At 46.6% G+C, this 26,352-nt stretch overlaps 1 protein-coding gene across 1 annotated transcript; it reads right to left on the minus strand.

The window, feature by feature from the left end:
* Positions 1 to 312: 312 nt before the first annotated feature.
* ATP1A1 (ATPase Na+/K+ transporting subunit alpha 1) lies at positions 313 to 26,126 on the minus strand. The gene is made up of 23 exons (XM_041411127.1): positions 25,874 to 26,126; positions 18,318 to 18,422; positions 17,040 to 17,099; positions 15,829 to 16,032; positions 15,366 to 15,479; positions 14,728 to 14,862; positions 14,463 to 14,580; positions 13,733 to 14,001; positions 12,534 to 12,732; positions 11,029 to 11,138; positions 9,508 to 9,642; positions 8,783 to 8,975; positions 8,127 to 8,302; positions 7,446 to 7,582; positions 6,005 to 6,155; positions 5,297 to 5,465; positions 4,536 to 4,690; positions 4,070 to 4,193; positions 3,141 to 3,286; positions 2,884 to 3,014; positions 2,227 to 2,328; positions 1,066 to 1,157; positions 313 to 654 (listed from the first exon to the last, which is right to left on the minus strand). The coding sequence occupies exons 1-23, from the start codon at positions 25,883 to 25,885 to the stop codon at positions 626 to 628; spliced, it is 3,066 nt and encodes a 1,021-aa protein (XP_041267061.1). The 5' UTR covers positions 25,886 to 26,126; the 3' UTR covers positions 313 to 625.
* Between the last annotated feature and the right edge of the window lie 226 nt (positions 26,127 to 26,352).

Consider the following 26,352-nt stretch of genomic DNA (forward strand, 5'->3'; position numbering starts at 1 on the left):
AGCTCTTCTCTCTACTCAATGCTCCATTTGCTCAAGAAGCCAAGATGCACAGCCAAGGAAGCTTCCTGAGCTTTAGGCTGTGAGATCCAAGTGCTGGCAAACAGTTTGTCGCATTAAGCACTGAGCCAGTGTAAGGTGCACTGGGGCTTTTACACGTGCTGTTGTCTGTGGGTCAAGCAGCTCTGCTTCCCTATTACAAAAAACAGGAAGCCAGGGACTAACCCTTGCACTCACCACCACACCCCAAGCCAGGGTGGGGAAGCTGCCCTGAACCAGTTTTTGCCTTGAGAAAAACATCCACCTAAGACCATGTGGGGGCATCCTCTTATAATCCATCTTTATTTGTAAAAATCCACATATAAAATCTTCGGTTTCCTTTTACAAAAACATAAAGGCACATAAAACTACTCAAACTCTCATCCCCCTGGACTGATGGTCGGACACTCCCCCCCACCCCAACCTCCCCGTTGCTTTCTCCTCCAGTCCACGTTTCTTCATGTTTCCTTTAGTTTTCAGCTCACGCCTGCTCAGACACAGTTCTGCTCTTGCAAAGATGAAGTATGCACACAGGGGAGATGGTGGAGAGGTGGCATGGGCTGTGCGTGGAATGTTTTACAGGTACTTTTTAGTAGTAGGTCTCTCTTTCCACCCAGCCTGAACGAAAAGGAGGAGAAAGCAGAGTTAGTCTCAAGGCAAACCAAATATGAGGCTCATGTGAGCTCCTTTTCAGCTCTTGAAAACTTGCACTGTAGCACCTGAGCTAATAAGTGACCTGCCACAATGGGAAAATCTTGCCAAATTTATGTTCTCCAGCTTTCAGGATCTCTTCCAGCTTTCTAGAACTATCCAAGCATTAATCAGTCTTTTCCATCTACTTCAGTACATCTGTACTTTTATATAATGTGAGAGAATGTAGGGACAGCAAGAAGGCATTAATGTGAACTAACTGCAAAATACAGCCCCAAATAGTGGTTAGGGGTCCCCAAGCTTTGCTGGGGTTTCTGGAGAACTCAGCAGCATGAAGAGGTTGGGAAGGAAACACACAGATGAGCAGCAGATTCTTACCGCCAGGGTTGCGCCTGATAATGAGCTTTCTGACTTCATCATACACGAATATGAGGAGGGAGTATGGGAAAGCACAGAACCACCAGGTCGGCCTGTTTGGGAGAGGAGACAGTGAGAACAAGGGCTGTGGAGATGCTCTTTGCCTGGCACAGCTCTGACTCCATGGCACACTCAAGCACAAAAAGGCTGGCATGATCCAGCTTGCCAGTTCAGTCAAGAATCCTCCAAGCCCAGAACTGCAGGTTTTCTGCTGCAATAGATTAATTCACTTTTGGATAATAATTCCAACACGAGGTGCGTCATGGCACCTTTGCTCATCTCTGTACCAGCACCTCCCCACCTACCAATCAAGCAATATTTCCTCTAAGTACACAACCTTTGTGCCCAGAGCCTTGCTTGCTGGAACTGTATTGTTTCCCCTCGTGATTTACACATACTAACATCCAGCTGCTGCAGGCACTGGGCAGAGGCCAGCTTTCCTGTTAGGAAACGCTCAGACTTCAGCACCCAGCTCTTGGAATGCAGGATGTACCAGGATTTATTTTTTTTTCCATGAAGATTTCATGACACTTAAACTTTGAACAGTTCTCTGGCTTAAGACTAAACCCTGCCATGAAGTGTTGCAATGCTGTTGAGCAACACTTAAAATGTTGGCACCTTCCCAACCATTAGGAAAGTCAGTGTGCATCAACTGGTCATCTGCATCTACGTAGCAGCTTTTAAAAGACTTTACTAGTGGTTCTCTTCCCAAGGGATGTAGGAAAAAAGCACAAGACGTCATCAGCAGCCCTTCAGTACCCAAGAGTCATCTGACCTATGAATTACAGCAATGCTTTCTTTGGAGGTGCACTACCCTACCCATAAAAATACTCCATGAAATAAGTGCAAGAGGCAGCTGCACTAGAGCACACTGGTACTGAAGTTGTATTGCTGATTTTTAGTGAGGCACTGAGCAGGAGGCTCCTCATAAACATTCCACACACAGTGAAGAAAACCGCAGTGTGCCACACGACAGCAAAGGATCACGGACACCCTCTAGCCTGAGCTCTTAAGACTAGGTTTAATGCTCCACTGGTTCACAACTACTGTTATCCATCTCCCCACCCAAGCACTATTGTTCTGTGGTACGATCTGTTACACAAAAAGCATGATGCAACTTACTTCAGAGGATACATCCTTAGAGCAACATCCATCCCAGGGCAGTAGGACAGGAAGGCAGCCAGAGCAGTCTCCTCAAAGAGACCAAATATTAAGATCTTGTTCCTAGAAGAGACAGGAAAGAAGTCAAGAACAAAGAGAGACATTCAGCAATGACCTCCTAAAAAACACCTAGTTGCCACATGGGAGTGAATGGAAACAAACATTCCAGTCCAGCCCAGAGGGTAATCAGGTGAGGACTACCAGGCCATCCATCCAAGCCAACTGCAGAGTTGCCATGATGGTATTTTAAGTCTCTTAGTTCATGGTCAAGTCAACTAGCAATTTCTTTCATCACAAATTCAGGAGGTGGCTGGGGCTAATGCCATGAGATTTCTTGATGTACAAGATCAGGAGATCAAGGCTGTGTGCTGGAGTGTCCGTGGGCTAGTGAGGTGGCCTAGCTCCCACAGACAATGCCAACAGAAGCCACCATTTCTTTGTCTCAGCCTGACAACTGTACTAAAGGAAGAGAGCACCCAGTCTTTTACCTACTACCGAGGCAGTCTGGTCAGGACTTTTGCCAAAACACCCAGACACTGCTGGGATGAAGGACTAGAATGCTGTGTGCTGGAGAACACAGAGTCCCATTCTAAATCCTCCATGGACAGGCTGACTTACTTCATTCCCTGCTGGAAGACAGAGTTTCTTCGGGTCTTACAAATGATCAAGTCTGCCCACTGTACGACCACGATGCTGACAAAGAAGGCTGTATGGCAAGTGAACTCCACTATTTTCCTCTGTTCATAGGTCTAGGAAGCAGACAAAGCAGAGAGCGTTTGTTCAGACACGCTGCCTTTGCTCTCTGGTGCTCACACCAAGTTCAGCAGGTGTTAATATTCTGGCTGGCAGCCTCTAAGCTGTGCTTCAAAACTCACCCATTGCTGCCCATAGCTGTCTTCCACATCGTTAATCCATCGGTCATCCCACTGAACTCTGATCCCTAGCAAGCCAGAAGGCCAGAACCCATTCTCTGCCATGATTACAAAATAGGTGAAGAAACCTCCAAGGGCCTGGATCATACCTAAACAGGTAAGAAAGGATGATAAAACTAATGAAGCTACTGTGCAGGGCAATTGTAACAGAACAACTGTTTGCAGGAAACCCTTACCCCCTTAAAAATTACTCCTTGCCGGGCTCAATGTCCCAAGCAGCAGCTGTAGAAATAGTTCACACTAACATCAAATTCAGCTGCAACCCTTTTGCTGAGCAGCTTCTGCCCCCAACTTTGTACAGAGTTACTTCTGTTCTGCCCTGTGCTGTGATGGCACCATACTCAAGGACACAAGATAAAACTCCCTTTGTATTCTTATTATGCCTTGCCCACCCCCAGCCCTTGCAAAATAGTCAAGAAGGTTCCCAAGGTCTGCTGCAATTAAGCATGAGCTCCCATCCTGTGAACTGGGCACGTCTCTGTAGCTGCCTTTAATCAAAGCTCCTAATGCTGTGTGTTTAGGGATACGCTGGAGAGAATCCTTTACTTCTAATTAAACTAACAATGGGATCTATGTTCTTGCTGAACAAGTCTGAACCAGAGGAGAGCTGGTTGTCAGCCAGTTCCTTTACAGCGCTGTGCAATTAAACAAAATTACTGTGAAAGCGATTCAATGGATCAAGCTGCACAAACCACTGCTATAAGCCATGGGGGAAGAATCATGGCAAGTTCTTTACAGCCTGAGGTTCTTGGTTTACACACCCCAAACCTCAACCCTACCAAAATAAGCAGAGCAGTCACTGACTCAAGATTGTGTACAACCCCTGCTACCACCAAGTTCAAACTGGTGCCAGAGAAAACAGAGCAGCTTACCAATCTGCCCATAGGCCATGCTGATCAGCCGTTCATTCACCAGCTTGTCTGTTTTGGGATTTCTGGGCTGCCTCTTCATGATGTCACTCTCTGCTTGTTCATATGCCAGGGAGATAGCAGGGACCTGAGGGTGGCGGGACTGCTCTTAGAAGAGTTTCAATTCTCCACTGCACAGAGTCTTCCCTGTCCCATGTATTCAGTGCCAGAAACAGCACTCCCCAAAAGTGATATTCCAAAATGACCTTACCCCCCCTCCCTTTCCCTAGTTTGTCCTTACAGAGAGCTGAAAGATCCTCAGATTCAAGAGCCATGAGATGAATGTGAATAAAAGGAGTATCAGATAGTTGCTCACTTTAAATCAGAACACTAGAGAAAACTATCTAAGCATTTTCCTTCCACCTGTCCTTTCTTTAAGGTACCTAAGAATATCCATATTTTTTTCCTGAGACAAAAAAACCACATTCACCATGTCAGTGCCCAAGTCAATGCAGAGGATGGTGACTGTTCCCAGAGGAAGGGGTATGTTTGCAATGATGAAGATCAGGAACGGCGTGATTTCAGGAATGTTACTGGTCAAGGTGTAGGCAATAGACTTCTTCAGGTTATCAAAGATCAGACGACCTGGGGCAAGGAAGAGAGAACAGGGTAACTCTCACTTGTCAGCAGAAGGCAGCCAAGCAGCTCACAGGCAGCCTCAGTGCTAACACCAAAAGGCAAAAAGCTAGTGCAGCAAATGAAAGGGTTTTCTTGTATGTAAGGGTGAGAGACTGCTCCATGCACAGCAACACCTGTGGAGAGTGACACTTCTGGTCACAGCAATCAGGGCTCACTGCATACAGCAGTAGGATACTAAGCCTTGGCTTCTGGACATCATCAAGAGTCCCTGGAGGGACCCTCTGTTCTGCTCCTGTTTGAGTGCTACTTCTCCATCAGGGAGGAAAACGTCACACTCAGCTGGCAAAGATGACTGTAAGGTCATGTGTTAGGCAACAGCACAAAGGTGCTTTTGTTACTCAGCTGCTTCCTACTCTTGCCCATCCCCAAAGGGTCATGCAGAACACCCATGGAAAGAAATAAAACTTTGAAGGGAGGAAGAAAAGTACTGCTCTCCTTGAAAACTCTTGGCATGGAGGCAAGCTCAAAGAAGAGCGCCCCAGGTGCCTCTATTTCAGAGGGGATGCTGAAGCATGTTACTTTACCACCACTGAACACAAGTTATAGACTCACCTTCTTCAACCCCAGTGACAATGGAGGCAAAGTTGTCATCCAGCAGAATCATGTCAGCTGCCTGCTTGGAGACATCTGAGCCAGCAATACCCATAGCAACACCAATGTCAGCCTTCTTCAGGGCTGGGGAATCATTCACACCATCACCTGTGACTGCTACAATGGCACCCTGCTCACAAAGAGAGGAACAGCGAGACTGAAATCATCATGTAAGATGCTTTTGGCAGAGAAGCATTCTGCTACCTTACAGATGAAGCACAAAAAACTATTTCACCTTACTGTAAAGAGACCTCAGTTCTTCCTTGCCCTCCCCTCACCCTTTCCCTGGTCTGATCAGGCTCATCAAGGGAACCACGTTGCTCTCTCAAAAGGAGATACTGGAGAACACATGAGCATGCTGGATCCTCCTCTCCCAAGCACATCCAGTGAATTTAGGAATTAAGTTTACTAATGAACACCTTAGGATCAGAAGAAGGCCTCAGTACAAACTGAAGATGTTTTCCTGTCAGACCCTTGTATTTATGTATTGTAGAGCAGCCTGACATGAGCAGCTGAAGGCTGCTGACAGACAAGATTTAATCTGGCTCTTTACATGAGGGCACTGAGGAGACTTAGCCCTAGCACTTCAACAGCAGAACTGCCTGGTAGTTTACATCTATATGTCTGTGCATTTCTCCAATGTGACATCCTTACTCTCCCTCTCTTTACCTGTCGCTGACAGCCTTCCACAATGATAAGCTTCTGCTGAGGAGATGTCCTGGCAAAAACAATTTCTGTATGGTGAAGCAGGATGTCATCCAGTTGCTCGCTAGTCATGTCCTTCAAATCTGAGCCATGAACCACACAAGCTTTGGCATCCCTGAAAACAAGATAAGGTGTGTTTTACTTTGCAGTAAGTTTCTCATTACCTGTACTTGCCCCATAAAAATAAGGCTCTTCAGTGATCTGGGGAAAGACCAACTTCTGCTATGACTAAATACTAATCCAGGCAGCCTCTGCCTGGTTTGATGCACAGAATTTTGAGAGGCAGGTGGGGAGCACCAAGAAAAAGACAACACAACAGAACCAAACAGACAAAAAACCTCATGAGGAAATTAATTCTTTCCATAGCTTTCTAAAAGGCATCAAGGTAAAGATTAGTTGTTTCCACAAATCTTAGCCTCACTGAAAAAAAGGAACTCCTGGCTCAGGTAGTTAGCTCCCAAGGTTTCAAGAGATGCTGCTGTCTTCTGCAGGCAACCCTTTTTGCAACAGACTGATGACCATGTGACTGGTGACACATGGCTCTCCACAGAGTGTTCACACCAGCAAGTTCCAACTAATTTACACCCTTTGGCCACAAAAGCATGCAATGTTATATTTAGACTGGTTTGGTACCCTACATGCTGCAGCAAAATACCATCTCTCCAGCCCAGCATACCATCCCTTATAGGTCTAGGAGACTATCCACACAGCTCTTGACATCACCCAGTTTAGACAGGGAAATTCCTTCCCCACCCTCACAGCCAGCTGCTGACCTCCTCAGTCATACAGTCCAGCAAACTCCAGCCTGCACTACTGGGTTTTGAAGTCGCCCTCAAAATCTAAAAAAGAAAAAAAAAAAATCCCAACCAAAAAAAAAACCCCAAGCAATTTCATTTCACAGGGTGTCTCTATTCACAGTTCATAAGCTACATGGCTGTCCTCCAGCCCAAACACAGGCTGGGTCAAGCTAAGCAATGCAGACAGCCCAGCCATTCTGCAAACAGCCTGCTTATGCCAAAGCACATTTTCTGAGGATGCCGCAGTCCTAGCTAGGCTATGAAGGCAAGCATTAACCCTTAAAAGGAAGGAGTTCCCTTTTTACATTTATTCTGCCTGTAGGTATGCAATAATGTCAACTCCTCTACCTGGTGTAAGTCCTGCTCCCTTTGCTCGCCTACAATCTTACCCTTAAGTACTTCCCACACACAAGACATGCACATTTAATACAATCTTGTGCATTCTTCAGATAACTCATGATACACACTGAAGAGCCACAATATGCTGAGCTAAGCAAATGCCAAGTTTTTCGTGTCCAGAGGGGAGATGCTGAGGGATTATCCAAGGCAAGGAGAGAGGCAAATGCTGAATTCTTTGAACAGCTCTGGCCTTTCCCAGCAGACATTACCTAGGGTTGACCTGGCTGACAGGAATGTTGAGTCGAGCAGCAATATCTTCTACTGTTTCATTGCCCTCGGAGATGATGCCGACACCCTTGGCAATGGCTTTGGCTGTGATCGGGTGGTCTCCAGTAACCATGATAACCTGAAATGCAAACACACTGCCATGGAAGCCCTGCCTGACTGCAGAGCAGCACAGCCCAAAAGGCAGGGTCCCTTGCAATGAAAAGGCCACATGTCTTTTGTTCTACTCGCTAGCCCTAGCACAGAGCAAGTCTGAGGTACAGGCAGTAGCCTGCTACCAGTATGTGAGAGATTGAGGTGGGTGGAAGACAAAAGATTGTTCATATTGAGCTAATGAAGCCAGTTCTGTTTCCAGCCTGTGCTTCCCTCTCATTTTAATCAGTACTGTGGCCCATGCAGAACTCACCCTGAGCCAAATCATGTGCTTTGGGACACCATGCTCTCAGCACCTGCCAGGGCCCTAGCAGTTTGGAGTTTCACTCATTTTTCAGTTCATGAACACACAACCATTTGTACTGAGCTTAGAAATTAAGCCTGAAATAGTAGTAGTTAAATCCTGATCAATTACTTCATCCACTCACATTACAGTAATACAGGAGGTCAAGGAAGCCCTTTTATTTCCACACGTATGAAGTGAGGTGATTTTCGACCCAGGAATGAATTACCTTGATCCCAGCACTTCTGCATTTGCCAACAGCATCTGGCACAGCAGCACGAGGTGGGTCAATCATAGACATCAGTCCTACAAAGCAGAGTTTGTCTACAGGGAAGTTCAGGTCGTCCGTATCAAACTGGAAGCCATCAGGGAACTGATCATCAGGCAGAGCCAAGTGGCAGAATCCTGTAACACATCAAACCCACATTTACTCTGTTCCTACACATCAGGAGGCAGAGAGTGAACACTTACTGCTTCTGCAAACAGCTGTGCAAGAATAACAGGGCAGCTTAGTCAGAGGTTTAGCCAGGGCTGTTGAGACAGGAGTCATGCTCCTATTCTGATAACTACCAGCTGTGGCTAGGTGCCCAGACACAGCCTGGTTCCTGTGCAGTGGAATAAACCCAGCAATACTGTGTGGTCCCATGGAAGGTCCCAAATGCTTTGCTGCATTTTGATCTCAGTGACTTCACTGCTGAGAGAGACCAGACACTGCAGGCTGCCTTTTAGATTAAAGGCAGGACTGTCCCTACATGGATTGCTGAAGTGACCTTAATACTACGGTTACACTGCAGGAACAGAGTGACCCTTCACTTAATCTGTGAGGACTGCACAGGAACATGAAGGACAAATCTTTTCCAATGTAATCAGGCTGTTTTTCCTTACCTAACACTCTCTCCCCGAGGCCTCCCAACTCAAGGTAGGCATTCTGAAAAGCATCTTTCATTTCCTCATCCAGTGGTTGCTCTTTGCCATGAATAAGAATAGTGCTGCAGCGATCCAGGATCCTCTCTGGAGCTCCCTTCATCACCAACAAGTAACGGGATTCTGACGGATTTGCATTTTTGTGGATAGACAGCTAAGGGTGGAAGAAATGAACCTGTTCTATAAACGTGTACTGTGAAGGACACGAGTGATCAACATCAGTGTTTTGCAACGATGGCAGCTCAGGGCCATTTGTGATATTCTGCTCTAGTTTTCATTTACTCACACTTTAAAGAGGTTTACAAACTACGGAATCTGAGCATTCTTTGGCATTAATGTGTAACTGCAGGTGTTGTAATGACCTTTTCTCTATTCAAGTGCCACCTGTTAAGGTCACTTCCCAGCAGTTCGCTCTATTCCCAGATTTGAGTTCCTCCATGCTCTCTGCACTACTGCTACACAGGTTGAGAGCATGTCTGATCCTTTGTTAGCAGCTAACACCTTAGTGTCAGTGCAGCTCCTACACATGTAACTATGGTCTGTTAATTTAGATTTATAGAGCAGTCTTCAAGCAAGTAATGGCTAGACAAGATTTGGGTGCCAGAACATGTTTTGAGGCACACTGTGTGCAAATTTACACAAATACTTCACACAGCAGCTCTTCTTTCAAGAGCACACCTGCTTACCTGGTACTTGTTGGTAGAGTTAAATGGTATTTCCACCACTTTGGGATACCTTTCTCTCATCTGCTTGACAGAACCACAGCACAATTCAATGCATTTCAGAAGCGCAGACTCAGAGGCATCTCCTGCCACAGCTCGCTGAGGAAAAAAGACAACTATCAAAACATACAACCACAGAAGACTGGATATTTAAAATAGATTTTAAGAGTGAATTCGTCACAGCCCAGTCCCAGCTTCTACATAAGATTATATGAAAGCAAATGATAAATAATTCTATTATCTAGTACCAACAAATGCTGCATTTCAAAAAGCCAGGCCTCCCATCTTAAGAGAGCAGCAGTCTCCTTGTGACAAAGTCAAGAAGCCCTTTAAAAGGGTTAGAGAAAGTCACATAACCGGGTACAGTCAGACCAAGTGAGGCAGAAGGGTAATCTTTGAGAAGAACTGCTGTAAGCTGCTTGCCATGAAGAACAGCTAATGTGAGATGACTGACTACATGCACACAGAAATGCTTCCATGTGCTCCCCCACTCCAAGATAACACCAGCTTATCAAGCCCCTGGGAGAAATTTGATATGTCCCATAAAGGCTGGCACTCAGAGATGGGGGTTCTCAGCCCAGGAGATCTGAATATGCTCAGTGTCCTGGTGGAGCTTCCTTTGCTGCCACTGAAACCAAGTATTTTTTGCCTTTCTGGTCTCTCTCTTTGTCTGTGAGCAATTTTTTTTTTTCATTTCTGTACTACTTTTTGGTATCTAACGACTTCTCAAAACTTCCCTCTCCCAAGCCCTCCTTAAACAGGAAGAACTCCAGCTCTTTAACTTCAGGTCACATTTTGTAGACTTAAGATACAGTCAGAGGAGTGCTGGGAGAAAATAGTTTGTTCCATCATCTCTACTACCACTGCATCAGAACACCCTGGGAATAAGTTTACTAAGCAACATGACTAATACTTGACAGATTATAAGCACTGTACAGTTAATTTCAGCCCTGGCTGGGTCACAGTTCAGAAGGAGGAATGTGAACTGGTGCTATGCCAGCATTTGCACCAGCACTGAACCAGTGAAAGCTTAAGGAGACTTGCCAGTGAGAGCAGACTGTCTCTAGCTAGTCTCCCACAACCACTGCTCCCCCTGCTCTGATGTTTACTTCTCCCAGCACCAGGTGTTTGTAGTTTTGAAGTATACAAATGCCAGAGATAGCCATTCCTGGAACAGCCAGATACTGGGCAATGCCTAGGAACGCTTTCTGGTCTTTTTGAGCCCTGTCTGAAATATCTGGCCTCCCAAACTGAGTGTAAATGGCAGTGGATTGCAGGGATTCTGCTGTGGGAAAAAAATGTCTTTTCAATCCCATCTCCCTTGCCCACAGCACACTTCCTCTAAGAGTGCTAGACTGCAGAGAAGATTAAGAGAGGCAGCTACCTCTACTCTGCAGGTTTGTATGACCCACAGGATGTAATTTCACTACCATTATGAGAGGATGGTGATGAGGAACAAGACCAACACTTTTTTGGGGAACTTACCTTGAGAATTGGTACATTTTCCTGGCCAGCCTGAAACACAGCACGGTTACAGAGACCTGCAATTCTGGACAAAGCAGTCCAAGTGGCTGAGCTCTTGTCAAAGGAAGCACCTGAAAGCAGAGGAAGAATGTCAAAAAGCCACCCCTCAAGACAGTCACATAAGCTCAAAATCCCACAGGTTTAAGAGCAAGAAACCTTCATCTCAGAAACAGGAAACACTCATAGCATCGCTACACCTCTTTCCTTCTTCCTGCCTTCCCAGATACTTGATGAGCAGCTGATTATTTTAAGACAGCAGCAGTGCAAGAGAACACCTCTGCTTTCAAGATTCCAGATTACTGGCTGTATCCAGCAGCAACAGAGGGACACACTGACAAAACCAAGGAATTCTGGACAGATAACACTCATTCAGAGGGATGCGTAAGGGATGCTGGGTTCTACCTCCAGGTTGTCTCACTTTATCCATCAACTCAGGAACTGGATGAAATAGCTCCCAAAGGAACAATGCTTAAATAAAGATACTCTCTCATTCTAGCTCTTAAGCTGGCTTTAAAGGAGATGAATTGAAGAGACAGTTAACCGATAACTTAACATACTTTCCATGAAGTGAAATCTTCTAGGTTTACTTCCACTGCAGCCAAGCCAACCACTGCCAGGCCTAGGGCTTCCAAAACATCTATTTATAGCTCATTACTTTGCATTAGTGTTAAATAAAGTGGCTTTTTTAAGCGGTGCAGACAAGCACAACGTTTTGGACTGGTTCAGGGCAGGGTGCAGCAGCACTACTGGAAAAATATCGATGCTAATAATGTGTCGCAAGCACAGCATTTCACAAGGTAGATGACAGCTAGGAAACTCCTGAGTTTGGTTGTGTTGAACAGCTCTGGAGAGGTAAGCATTTCTCTCAGTTGTACAGCACACTGAGATTTCAGATTCTTATCAACTAGAAGAAACTTCCTGCTAAAGTCTTACACTCATTGCTGGCACTATGCAAACACAACCTGCATGTTCTGGGAAAACCCCTGTCCAAGGCAACCATCTAGTTCCACATGGGAACTTTCCATCTATGTCCAGCCTCAAGTAATTATTATCAGGGCCAACACTTCTGCTGTCATTACTTTCAACAGACTTAAGATTGAGCAATTTCATCAAGATACATTTTAGCAAAGATAATCAGGTACTTTGCAAATATTTCTATGTACAGGAAAAACATATGGGGCTGAACATTCAAGAGGCTCAAATTCCAATGGAGTAATTCTGCACAAAAGGCAGGCTAAACAGAGTTAAAGGATTAAACAGAGTCATGCTACAGTGCAAAGCTCTCTATGTGTCATTTTAATTTTTTTATGCTCATTCTACACTGTACATTAGAAATCCCTGCATTGTGAACATCACTTGGGACTGAGGAGCTACAAACACAGATTCTTAGAAGTACCAGTGTCCAGGCAGGCCCAGAAAAAGCCATTTTTTAATGAAATGCCTCAAGCACAGAGAGGCTGTCTTACCACTCTGGTTCTCTGTAGTGTCAGCCTCATGGATCTGATTGTCAAACCACATGTGGGCAACTGTCATACGATTCTGTGTCAGGGTGCCAGTTTTGTCAGAACAGATGGTGGATGTGGAACCCAGGGTCTCCACGGCCTCGAGGTTCTTCACCAAGCAGTTCTTACGAGCCATACGCTTGGCTGTTAGTGTCAGACATACCTGGGGACAAGAAAGATGATGTCAGGTTAGAGGCACTTGTGCAGTAATAACACTGCTATCCAACTCAATGTGCACATGGAATAACAACCAGTTTCCATGCCCTGCGGTGATTCCTTAACGTCTTGTTCACCTTGTCAGTGCAAAATAAACAGCAACACTTCAGCTCAGGTGCTAGGTTTAAATGACATTTTCCTCATTACAAAATCTCCAGAAAAGGCTTTCAGCCTCCTACTTCTCAGTGTATTAGGAAGGAAATAACATGCCTCAGGCTAACGTTTCAGTCAAAGTTGCCACCTCCTAACGATAAGAGTTCTCAAAATAGGTGAAGGCAAGCCACATATGAGAAGGCCCAAATTAGCTCTGGTGATAAGGCCTGCAAGTTGCTGGGGTAGAAAGTGAGCAGCTCCAGCTCACTTTCTTGCTAGAGGCTGTTATCTGGTTCCAGTTCCCAACCATTCATTTCCTGGCTTGGCTGCTACTCTGCTTCCTAAGGCAGCATGGAAGCATTTTCTCCTGTCTACCACCACTCTCCATACACCTAAGAACACCTAGATACTCTCACAACCTCTTAAGGAAACCAAACTTACAAAGACCTCTGACAGATCCCAGACCAAGAGCTGGGGCCAGAGTGAAGCTTGCTGGATGCTCTGCCAGCCCTAAAAGATTGGAAGGGTTGGTGTGCATGTGGGTGTAGAAACCCTGATGGCTGTAGCAGGAAAACTCCTTACTGACACAGAAAAAGGCAGGACTTAGAACTCCTAGTCTTGCTCACTTCAGCTGTATGATGCCAGGCCTCTGTGCAGGTTTAACTTAGGGACCCATCTTTATGAGATAAATTGCTGCAGAACTTGATTAGTTAAAATACACTGAACTTATGGAGCCCAACCCTACACACACACACCTTCCATTACTGCAGTGTTCACCTCTCTGAATGCACACTGAGATAAAGCACTCCACTTCCTTAAGGACCAAATTCAATCTTTTTTCCAACTTCACTCACCGTAACCGTTGCAAGCAGCCCTTCAGGGACATTGGCAACAATGATCCCAATGAGGAAGATAACGGCCTCCAGCCACGTGTACTCAAGGATGAGGGACAGGATAAAGAAGGAGACACCCAGGAACACAGCCACGCCAGTGATGAGATGGATAAAGTGCTCGATCTCCATGGCAATTGGAGTTTTCCCCCCTTCCAGGCCAGAAGCCAAACTGGCAATACGGCCCATCACAGTGCGATCCCCAGTGCTAATGACAATGCCACGGGCAGTGCCTGGAAGAGAGACGGGTTTGAGAAAACAAAAACAACCACAGCTTAATATCCTGTAGGTGTGGAAGAGATGTCCTGGGTGGGCTTCAGCACAAAGACCCCATATTCAGAGCTGCAGCAGAAATCCTGCCAGATGTGTCTGACATTCCTGCTTTCTGCAGCAGCCGCAGTACTTGATACAGATCTACCTCATGGTTCACGCTACGTTATCTGCTTTCAACTTCAACACTTTTTACTTGTAATAACACAGGCAGGCTGTAAGACACACCACCTAGCTGCTCCTCTGAAAGCAAGAACAAAACACCCAGCAGTGCTGTGGAGTCTTTAACCACTGTCTACAGTAGTGCAGTTGGAACGGGCAAGGACTTTGATGGGAACTTCCACCCTGCTTTTGCATTCCCACTGCTTATCTACACAGCTCAATATCATTGCTCATACTTCAGGGAAGTAGGAGACACACGTACCTTCCACACAGTTGGTGGAAAAGAAAGCAATGTTCCTGGTCTCCAGTGGGTTCTCATGGGAGAAGTCTGGAGACCTGGTTTGAGGCTCTGATTCACCAGTAAGTGAGGAGTTATCCACCTACACAAAAAGGAGTACTTTGTCATACAGGAGCCTGCTAGGTACTTTCCCCACCTTTCTCCTCCACTCCAGCCCCCATTCACAGCATAGAAGACTAATTCATCCTTCTTCAGAATGAAGTTTCCCAACAGCCTGTCACTACTGTACCTTGCAACCATGTGCAGATATGATCCGAAGGTCAGCTGGAATTCTGTCTCCTCCTTTTACCTCCACTAGATCTCCAACTACAACACCTTCTGCATTTATGCTCATCTTCTCACCATTTCTGACTACGAGTGCTTGCTGAAAGACAGTGAAGAAACAATCTGTGTCAAAAGCAAATCTTAGGAAAAGGCTCAGAAGATCTGACAGTCTTAAAACAGTTATGCTGTGCTTCTACTAAGATGTTTGTATCTGATATATATGTGAGTTAAGAAAATAAGTTGGTTTTTTTTCTTGATATTAAAGCTCCTTGTTACCAACGTGACAGTGTGATAGACAGTTATGATCCAGATTGTCCATGAAGGAATTCAAATTTTAGTGCTTATCATACCAGTTATTGAATTCCCCATTCTATGGAGAAAGTCTATTATTGTTAACAAGCTGGTGGAACCCACAGATTTTCAGGAATTACATTGGCCTATTAGCATAGCTACTTGGAGCAGTCTCACAGATCCCTCAAAATTAAGAGCTAGTAACCCACATTAATAGCCAGGCCCTTGCAATTGGAGATGACATTTAAAACAATTAATACCTTTGAACAAGCTATGGCTTGCCAGACATCAAGGAAATTATTTATTCCATACCTGAGGCACCAAGTTCTTGAAGGACTCCATGATCTTGGAACTTTTTGCTTCTTGGTAATAAGAGAAACAGCCAGTAATGATAACCACAGCTGCCAACACAACACCCAGGTACAGCTACAAAGAGCAGAGAAAGTGAGTCAGAGGACAATCTGCCTGAAAGGCTTCCAGTTTGTCCAAATTAATTGCCTGGCATTTAAGTGCCCCATCACAAGCATGAAGGTACTTGTAGTCTCTGTAGAGTTTGAACACAAAGGCTGTCCACAAGCTGGTGTTGTTAACACAAAGGAAGCTGCCTATTCATTTCATTATGTGGAAGCACTCCAAAACATGTCAAGCTCACACACTGAATTTCCCATGCTTATGGGGAAAGCTTCTGGACTTAATGCTTAAAGGAAGTTAATCTGCCTCGAGCCCAAAAGGCTGCTCAGCCTGCCTTTGAGGTAAACCAGACATTTTTACTTACATTATCGTTGTTGGCCTCCTCCCCCATCAAGCTCTGTATGCCATAAGCCAGAAAGCACAGAATAGCACCAATCCACAGCAGGAGCGAGAATCCTCCGAAGAGCTGCCGGCAGAACTTCACCCATTCAGGAGTGGTGGCAGGGGGGGTGAGGGCATTTGGGCCATCACGAGCCAGGATCTCAGCTGCACGTGCAGTAGTCAAACCCTACAAGAGAGGTTCCTTTTTAGGCATTGTGGAAAGACCAGCTACAGAAGGTAGGTCTGAATTTGCTCAAGTTCTACCACAGCAAGAAGGAGCTGCTAACAGAAAACGGAGATGTCCAAAGCTGCCAGGGTTCCACAAGACAAGTGCAGGATGTGAGAGCTGATGCCAAAACAGGAGCTACAGGATGCTGAACACTACTTGAGGAGCCTGCAGGCCATGGGCATAAGAACACAGAAGGGCAGGACAAGAAGGTTATAGCCACAGACTTTGAGCTCTAAGGAAAAGCTCAGTGCCATCCAGCCTCATCAAATTATGGAGGAAGTGAAAGCTGGAGGCCATAAAAGTGATGACATGTTGGAACAACCTTCCAGGAGGTTCAGCTTTCAGAAGCCAAGATCTTGGACACAAAAATACAAATCTCTGTACTGTTTTAAAGAGCAGAGTTGATGCTATATGCAATCATGCAAGAAATGCATTAAGCAAAGCAAACAACAGAAGTGTAAAACCACTGCAGTGTTTCTGCACTGGACTCTAAGGCAGCCTAGGACATTTGCACACCTCTTAATGCAGAAAGACAGAATTTTAACTGGTATTAGCCATCATTAAGTCTCTGGGCATGTGCTAGCTCTCCAGAGCTAGCTGTTACATTAGCAACATAACAAACATTTGTCTTCATTACGTGCTCCTCCAGAAAAAAAAATAACCAAGAATCAACTTGACCTTGAACGACTCAGAGGCAGATAACAGTGACTTTGTTAGAAGCAGAATCACTAAAGTATTGCAGTCAAGTTGTACAGTGGGAGGATAAAGAGAAGTATTTGTGAATTCAACAGTTCTCCCAAAGCCTGAGAAACTTAACTGGAGGTGGGGACATTAAACACAAAAAGGAAAAAACAAAAAACCATTCCCAAATCAGACCACCCAGATCTCCTTTGTGAAATGCTCTGAGCTGTGACTGTTTCTTTTCAGATCAGGGCAAAGAAGGAAGGAATACAATGTTTACCTACCCGATTCAAGTCTGTTCCATATTTACGATGAAGCTCATCAAGGCTCAGCTTGTGGTCATCCTGAAAGACAAGAAATAGGTGGAAGAGAAAAGAATCTGAGAAAAGAACTCAGCAATTCCACCTCCCACCCCAGGTCTCCTATCTGTAACAGTGTGATAGAACTCTAGTTCATCCTTTCTGTGAAGAGAAATCTCAAACTCATTCTGGAATTCAGCAAAGTCTTGTCTTTAGCATTCTTGTGACTATTTGGGTACTTGAAACTTTTTTGAAAAAGTCTGACTTTCTCTCAGTGCAGTCCTTACACTCCCAGCAGATTCTGTGAAACCTCAGTGGGTGGGTTTTTCTGGGAGGTTGAGAGAGGAATGGAAAGAAAAGGAGTTGGGAAGGAAGGTAGGAATGCACAGAAGATTAAACCTGTAATTTCACACATTTTTAAGTAGTGTTGCCATATTAAGCACTACTTTGGGGGAAGTGTTTCTTTCCCCAAAGAGGCTTCTTTTCACAGCCTGCCTATTTTTCAGTTGGATTGAGTTGGTTCAGAGCAGTGCCTCACTTAAAAAGTTTTGGATCTGGAGGAGCAGATGCTTTAAGTACACATCTCTACCGAACACAGAATGTAATGTTTGAACAATATTTAGAGACCCCTCTTCCTAACAGAGGGGTCAAAAATATTAAAGCACAGTCTCAAACCCATGGAACAGAACCAAAATCTGCATCACCTTTAAGGACAGCAGATCTAAGCCAGATGATGCTCACAGACGGGTATAGCATCATCCAGCTTTCACAGATGGAGATGGGAGACACTCCCCACAGCCTCAAACATGATTAGAAGGAATAACACTGAGGTCAGTCTGAGCAGAGGCCAGCAGTAAATGGAGCTGTACAGCCTCAACTCCTCAGCTGGAATGAAAACAGCAGTCCCACTCACATGACAGCACAATAAAGCCTGTAATGCTGCTATGCAGAGAGCGCGCGCCTGGCTGAGGAAATTCAGCCATACTGTCCTATGGGTAATGCAGGCAAGCACAGACTCAGGTTCTGTGTCAAGTGCCTTCTGAGAAGTGATGTTGCTGGGGTCTATTGTGTGCTCATCTTGATGCTGAAACACTTACAGCACATCTGACTTGGGGACACAGGGGAGGAGAAGGGAGATCAGTGCCTTCAGACACACCATACTGCCAGCACACCAGCTCGTTTCTCTTTTAGTCAGATTAGGGACAGGGCTTTGGGCATAACAAACATCCTTAAAGCTGCTCTTTCTGTGCCCTGCACTCTTACCATCACAACTTCCTTTTTAAGTTCATCCATGTCCCTCTCCTTCTTTCCCTTCTTCTTTCCGCCATGCTCTGATGTAGCAGTGGGCTCATATTTGTCTCTTCCAGCCTGCAAGGGAAGATACAGCATTAGAAACATCTTACAGTCAAATACCACAGCAGCAGACATGAACTATACACAGACATGACTGCCAGGCAGACAAAATAATCACAGTTTATTAAAGTTCTCTACAAAACCTCAGTAAAGCCTTTGACACTGTTTCCTATAGCATTCTCTTGGAGAAATGGGCTGCTTGGACAAGCTTGTGGCTTGGACAGGTGCACTGTGTGCTAGGTAAAAAACAGCTAGAGGGTTCAACCACGAAAGTGGTGGTGAACAGAGTAACATCCAGCTGGCATCTGGCCACCAGTGGCGCTCTCCAGGCCTCAGTATTGAGGGCAGTCCTGTTTAATATCTTCATCAGTAATCCAGACAAATCGATCGAGTACACCCTTAATCAGTTTGCAGATAATACTAAGTTGGGCAGGAAGGTCGATCTGCTGGAGGGCAGGAAGTCTCTGCAGAGGGATCTGGACAGGCTGGATTGATGGGCTGAGACCAACAATACAAGGTTTAATAAGACAAAGTGCTGAGTCCTGCCCTTGCATCACAACAAGCCCAGGCAGAGCTACAGGCAGGGAGAAGAGTGGCTGGAAAGCTGCCCAGTGGAAAAGAATCTGGGGGTGCTGGTCAACAGTGGCTGCACATGAGCCAACACGTGCCCAAGAAGGCCAATGGCATCCTGGCCTGTGTCAGCAACAGTGTGGCCAGCAGGACCACCATGATTGTCCCCCTGTACTCGGCACTGGTGATGCTGCACCTTGAGTGCTGTGCCCAGTTCTGGGCCCCTGACTGCAAGAAGGACATTGAGGGGCTGGAGAGTGCCCAGAGAAGGGCAACAGAGCTGGGGAAGGGTCTGGAGCACAAGTCTGATGCAGAGCTAAGGGAGCTGGGGTTGTTGAGCCTGAAGAAAAGGAGGGTCAGGGGAGACCTTCTTGCTCTCTGCAACTCACTGAAAGAAGGCTGTAGCCAGGTGGGTGCTGGTTCATCCTCCCAAGAAGCAACAGGCCAAGAGGAAATTACCTCCAGTTGTGCCAGGAGAGGTTTAGATTGGCTATTAGGAAAAATTTCTTCACAGAATGGGCTGTCAGGCCCTGGAACAGGATACCCAGGAAACTGGTTGAGTCACCATCCCTAGCAGTATTTAAAAGATGTGTAGATGTGGCACTTGGAGAGATGGTGTAGTGAGACTTGGCAATGCTGGGTTAGCGGTTGGACTCAATTATTCTAATGGTCTTTTCCAACCTACATGATTCTACGACAGTTATGCCACTACAATAAATAACAAAAACGAGCTAGTGAACAGAGAAGTCTGCTCGGTATCATACCCAATACACAGACCAGACCGAGACATTGTGCAAGCCTAGCAAGGAGGAAAGCAAGCTACACACTATTCAGGCAGTCTTGACGTGTGAGCCCTGGCTCAAGCTGAAAAAGTGATGAAGAGCAGAATAAACCAATTCCTGAGAGCAAACGTATGTTTCCTTCAAGACATTAACTCCTCCTCCCCCTTCCCAGCCTTCCACATCCTCTGGTGAGGAGGAGCAGCCTATCAACTGTAGATAAATAAGAGGTGGTACCTCTGCTGGTCTATTCTGGGAGCTAAGTTCCAACACTTTCATTCTCAGTTTGGCAAACTAGCTGGCCAGTTTACACAACAGAAATCTGCTTTCAATTTATGGCAGTTTGAGCAGCAAGAATGGTATACAAGCAGTACACTTTTGCAGATTCAATCTGTGCTTAGTCCTGCTTACACTTCACAGAGCAGATGATTCGCTTAAAGCCTCTTTATTCAGTAGGATTTTTATTCATTTTTATTATGGTTAATTCTACATGACATCATGCAAAGATTTAGATCTAGTCATAATGGGGTAAACAAGCATCTAAGAACAAACAAATTATGACTTAGTGCACATAAACATCACTTAATCTTCTGTTCCCTTCTGTGTGGGACCAATTACATCCCCACACTCTGCCAACTTTTATGTGATGAGATTTTCACCTAATAAGATCCCCAAGAAGAGCTTTAAGATGAAACAGCACTTAGTAGCACCAGAGTCAAATCTTTAACGAGATTAAGAAAAAGTTTCAAAGGCATTGCCTTGCTTGTTCTTTGCATGAACACCTCAAACCACGAACTGGACTCCTGAAAGCTGGATTCCTGAGTGACCTGGACACAGGAACTCTTATTTGCATCCAAGACCTGTCGTGATGAGCTAGCAGAGGAAATTATTATCTATTTTGAGAGAAGTAGAAACCAAAACCAAAAGTGAAACTGCACGAAAAAGAAGGAAGACCATTACTTTTCTGGAAGAACCCGTAAGTCACATCTAGACAAGGGTTTTTTTACTGTGCTGAGAAAGCTCTGTGTGCAACACTCTGCAGCCACAGTCACATATTTCACAGGCACAGAAGTCTCCCCTTGCCCTGCTCAGTAAAGGCAAGCTTTGCACGACACTACGGAGCTGTGCAATGGAAACAGTTTTTAATAAGTACAGCAGAGCAAAGCTATTTGCCTCCACTGATCCAGGAAAAGGACACAGAACTCCAGACTGTCAGCATTCCTGACATTCTCTTCCCTGCACCTAAACTCCCATTTCCCTTAAAAAAGTGAAAGCCACAGTACTTAAACCAGCAAGGTCCTCACATTCCAGCATAACAGGAATTTGCCACAGGGCAAGTCACAAAAAGCCACCATGAAACATCTCTCTCCTTCAGTCTCTGAAGGAAACAACTTTGACTTCTGCTGGAGCTGTGACAGACAAGTCCAAACACGACCCGGCACAAAACACATGCCTCTTGATTACTGCTTGAGATGAGAAATGATTCCTAACCAAGGTGGAGGAGCTAGTGCCTTGTCTGCCTACCACTCCATCACCTTCAGCTTCACCCCTTCTCCCCAAGAAATGCTTGGCAACTGCTTGCAGGTGATCTAAAAACCTCCTGGTTTTTGAAACTACTGTGAGAAATACAGTTACTCATTGGGGGCAGTGAATAATCCAGGAATATAGGAGTGCTTAGGCTTTTTCAGCTGCAGCTGAATCAATCTACAAGTGGGCAAACATGAAAAGGCTCATTGCCCTTGTTCAAGCATGATTTGCTTTAAAAAAAAAAAAAAAAAAATAAACGACCAAAAAAAACAAACCCAAATACCCCGGCAATCAGCTCCAGTCAGAACAAAGAGGTGGATAGAGTTAATTGTTTCTTTAAGCACCCAAGTATTTGGGTCTTAATGGAGTCTATCTTACAGAGGAGCGCAGCAATTCCTCAGCTTGAAAAAAAAAAAGCACAATACTTCCAATACTTTCCCTTTATTGCTACATCCCACCCGTATTGAAAAGGTAAGTAGATAAGTCAGGAGAATCAGCTTCAGCTCTTGTTACAGGATCATTCCATGCAGAATCTGAGCTTCCTGCTCCATCATTCAAATCTGGACTTGACACATGCATCAGAGTCCAAGTCCTGCCCCTGTTCTGTGCCTCCAGGGCCACTGCCTCCCTTCCTGCAAGATGAGCCCAATCTGTTCAACAAAGGCTTGTGCTGGCTGGGCTGCCAGGGGAAGAGGTTTTCATCCCCCACCTCAGCGCTGTAGGATTTCCCTGCTCTCCCCTTCTTTTCCTGTTATACAAAGAGAAGAAGGCCTGTGGTACTCCACATCCACATCTTATCACGATTTAATCACATGGCCTGAACACAAAGGAAGGTCTGTCTCATCAGAAATGTCACCCCTGTTCCTTGACTTAGCCCAAGAACTGACTCATCAAAACTGCCTCGGAAAAAAAAACAATGCAGCTTCTTTTTTTTTCCATGCAAGATTTATTTTTTTTCCACTGGCTTAACCACAACATTTGTACACACCAGCGTAAGAAGTTTTATACATCCCCCAGAAAATCCTATTGTCTTTCAGCTACAGCTGATGATTTTCCGCTCTGGACTAATTGAGCCATTCATGGCTGACGTTCTCAATACAAGCCATGATTGACCAGGAAACAGGAGGGGTACAAATCAGCAGACAAGCTCAGAAGTACCGTGTTCTAAGATCACCTAATCCAACAAGAAATGTCAAGTAAGAGCCAAAACAAATTATGTAGTCTCCGGAGGCCTGGTCTGTTTTACTGCTTATGTCATTATAATCAATTGTGCAGAGAAAACAGAAAAGTTACTGTCCTGCTGCCTTATGAGACTAAATATATTAACCACATGAGTCATAAAACTAACTCCGCCTATTGGACTGCAAACTGCTCCACGACCCTATGTAATCCTAGCAAGAGATGGCTTCTTTGGATCCTTCTTCCTCCCAAGAGCTGTATTCAATCTCCTATCTTGAATCAAAAATTTAAACTGCATCAATTGATCAGACTCTCAGCATCCAGGACAGTACAAGGCAGTTTTTACTCAACAGCTAGTAATTGCTAATTGTGCACTGTCTGCTGCTTCCCAAATTATGAAAGGACAAGCTCTTCTCCCATGAGAAGAGATGCAAACCTAATCAGGTTTTTAATCATCAGGATAAAACAAGGACCACCCACACACCTTAAGCCCTGTCTGGGTATTAGCACAAACAACTCTACTGCTCTGGAATTGTGTGAAGACCCAAGAGCAGAGAGGGCTTTCCAAATGTCATCACTGCACAGCTGAGCAGCCCATCCTGGGTTTTTTGGTGCTGTGCCAACTACAAAGAATCGCCTTCCTCACTTCTTCGCCTGTAATAAATAGTCACCATAACTCCAGACATCTCTAGTAGCTGACAAACACATCAAGATGAGTGGACTGGACCCAGTTCTCCCCTAGACAAGCTGGTGAAGGCTACCCCTTGGAAAGGCCTGGGGGAAGGATGAGCTGCAGCTTTCAGCAGGTCAGGTCTGAAGTAGGTTGCACAGCTCACCTCATGTGCCACAGGCCCCTGTCCCTGCTCCCCTGTTTTTCCAGAAACACACGCTGACTAGGCCCAGGGTTTTCTTTGGAAAAAGGATGATCCTCTAGTCATAGTAATAAAAAGTGAACTGCCATAAAATAGCCATAGTAATAAAGGAATCAAGAAGATGGGGGAAGGTAATACATTAAGATTTTTTTAATTGCACCAGATAAGGACTGCTGTGATTTGCATTATTTCCCCTCAGTTGGTTCCATTATGCAATAAACCTTCCTAGTTTCTGACAGGGGGAAAAAACCCTTAACTGGGGTTCAAGGAAATCTGAGCTAGCTAAGAGGTGTTTCTGCTCCACACATGGGTGCTTGATCACAGCATCCAGCTTCAAAGTCTTCACTACTGTTTCTAACAGTCTTCACAAACACTTTAGTTAGAAGATATGATCTGAATTAAGGACATCTCCTCCTCATGGCCTTTAAGGCAAAGCTGACCTCCAGAAGTGACCCAAAGCACACACCAACTCCATGCAATGCCTGTGCAGCAAGGGAGATGGAGTGAAACATGCTGCTATCTACCAAACAGCTTCCAGTCAGCTCTGAACAGGAATGAAATCCAGAGTGCTTTCCTCTGCTACACACCACCCCCCCCCCTTTGGATAATCTGCTTTTTGGGCTATGTAGCAGCAGCTGGCCCTCTCCTTGCCCCATTACCATTTAAAGTAAAACACACTCAGCTTCTCCTCACAGCCACAGAGAGAAGAAACTTGTTTTCTCACACTTAAGCTCTTCTTTTTTTCTCTTCCATCCCATGCAACCATGGGAAAGAAGTTTCCTTTTTGGGCACCCTAGCTCAGGGCAGGCACATGCTGTTCAGTGTTGCATCCACACTCGGCCTCTCTCGCTGCCTCGCTCTCTCACATGCCCGTTTTCCAGGGGGTCCCCAGTCATACGCACACATTCTCAGCGCTCAACGAGCAAATCTTGTGACTTGCTACCAGAAAGCATGAGGCAGCCGTATTATCCCTGCTGAATTATCCCTTGTGGCGGCGCTTCAGTTTCAGGCTAATTGCTTTATTATCCATGCGACCTCCGAAATCTGAGGTGGAGCAAGACAGCTTTGTACACTGGAAGGCGTTCGTACCTTCTATGAGCCCCACCAAGGCAGGCTAAGCCCCTGAAGCCTTTTGTGCTGCAGTCCTACATACACACACAACTCGAAGGCTGCTCTGATGATTTAAACAAGATTCAGAACACCGCCCACACTGCCAGACCTCTCCTCAGTGTTTTATCTCCTAGATGAGCTTTTGCTGTCCATACCGCCTGTTGCCTACTGGATGAAATGCAACAGGCTGGGCTGCCAAGCAACAGAAGGACTTCCTTAGGGAAAGAAAAAGAAACCCCATACACGGAACAAATGCTGAAAGCCCACCCCACACACTCTCCATGCAGCCATGTTCTTGCAGCGCTCCCTACCACTCACGCAGTTATGTCAACACCGCTGCTGCTGTACTGCACCGATGAGGACAATACAAAGTCAAGCCAATGTTTGAACAGCGCCTGGAAGCACAGAACACCTGTTGGCAGGGAACAGGCTACCACCGCTGCCATGGCCCTGCACGGTCACCCTCTCCTCAGGAAATAGAGAAACCTGGGAATTTTACAGGAATGCGTCTAAACCAAAAGTAAACACGAATCTACACACCTCCAACTACACAAGATATACAGGGAAGCATTCAAAGGGAAAAAAACAAACATCCAGGCAACAAACCCCAGAAACTGGTCTCTAGTTTTTTGACATAAAATAAAACCAGAGCAAGCCAAGAGGCGTTTCTGCTCCACACACGGGTGCTTGAGCACAACACCCCCCAACATCCTTCAGATACACTTTTCTTTTTAGTTAAAAGAAACTAAGAATTAAGGACTTCTCCTCCCTATAGCCCTATAATGGGCTATAAGTAGAAACAAGGCTGATCCAGAGCAGGAACCGCTGCACAGCCTTCTGCCGTGCCAAGTTATCGCCCCAGCGAACAGGAGACCTCAAGCGTGTCCGCCTCCCTTCTGCCACCATCTCCCATCACACCGTCACTGCTACCAACAGGCAGATTAGCCCTAATAACCCTGAGGGCTCCCCTTCTCTCGGCCCCCCCACGCCGGGCCCGCGTGTCTCAAGGAAAGTCTAAAGTACTCTCAGGAGCCCGGGGAGCAGCCGCGCTCCCTCCCCAGCTCCGCAAGGCCACCAGATAACACCAGCCCCGGGGGCTGCGGGCGGACCAGAGGCCCCTGGTCGGGGAGACACGGCCTCAAGGAGGAGCCGGGGGCTTTGGGACGCCGGCTCCTCGCCCCGGGCTCAGCCACGCCCTCGGCCCGGCTCTTCCTTCCCGCGGCCGGCGGCGGCCGCCCTCGCACGTTGCTGGGGCTGGCGGCACCGGCGCCGCTCGCCAACGGCCCCGGCCGCCCTCGCACCCGCCCCGACGTGGCCACCCCTGCCCGGCGCACACAAAGCGCAGCTTCGTTGAAGGGAAAGAGGCACCGGCCACCGTCCGCTTCCTTGGATTTCCCACTTCCCGCCCCGGCCCGGCCCCGCCGCTCACCCCCTTGCCCATGGTGCCGGGCGACTGCGTGCGAGCCAAGTGACGGGGGGCGAAGAGCGGGGCTCAGCGGCGCCACGTGTCCCGGCCGGCGCAGGTGCGGAACAATAGGAGCACCCCGGCCGGCGCGCTCCTTCCTCTTCTTTCTCCTCCTCGGCTCCTCGCCTTCGCCTCGCCCCCCTCTGCCCCCGCCCGGGTCGTTCCTCTCCCGCGCCGCAACCGCGCGCAGCTCCGTCCGCCGGGTTCCCGCCGCATAAAGAGCCTCGCTCGGCCCCGCCCAGCCCGTTGTGGCACCACGCCCCGTGCGCTGAGGGGGCGTGAACGGGGGGCGGCGCTGGGGGAGGGGGCGGCGGCCGCGGCCAGGGCCGGGCTGGAGGGGAGTAGCGCCCGCGGGCCCTTCTGCCGTCCCGGGTGCATTTTGGGACGGGGGGCTCACCTTGAGCCTCGCCCAGGCTGCCCCGGCCGCGCCTCGCCGGAGCCAG

This window comes from Onychostruthus taczanowskii, unplaced genomic scaffold (genome assembly GCF_017590055.1).
Source record: "Onychostruthus taczanowskii isolate IOZ18803 unplaced genomic scaffold, ASM1759005v1 scaffold34, whole genome shotgun sequence".
Classification (NCBI taxonomy): Eukaryota; Metazoa; Chordata; class Aves; order Passeriformes; family Passeridae; genus Onychostruthus; species Onychostruthus taczanowskii.

Bases quoted from the DNA above. Each gene is read 5' to 3' on its own strand.
- ATP1A1 (XM_041411127.1), bottom strand. The intron at 14,002-14,462 runs GTACGTGTGTCT...TCTCTCTTCCAG, and splicing joins TTCCACCAACTGTGTGGAAG to GCACTGCCCGTGGCATTGTC. The intron at 5,466-6,004 runs GTAAAGAGAGGG...CTTTGTGAGCAG, and splicing joins TGGAAGGCTGTCAGCGACAG to GGTGCCATTGTAGCAGTCAC.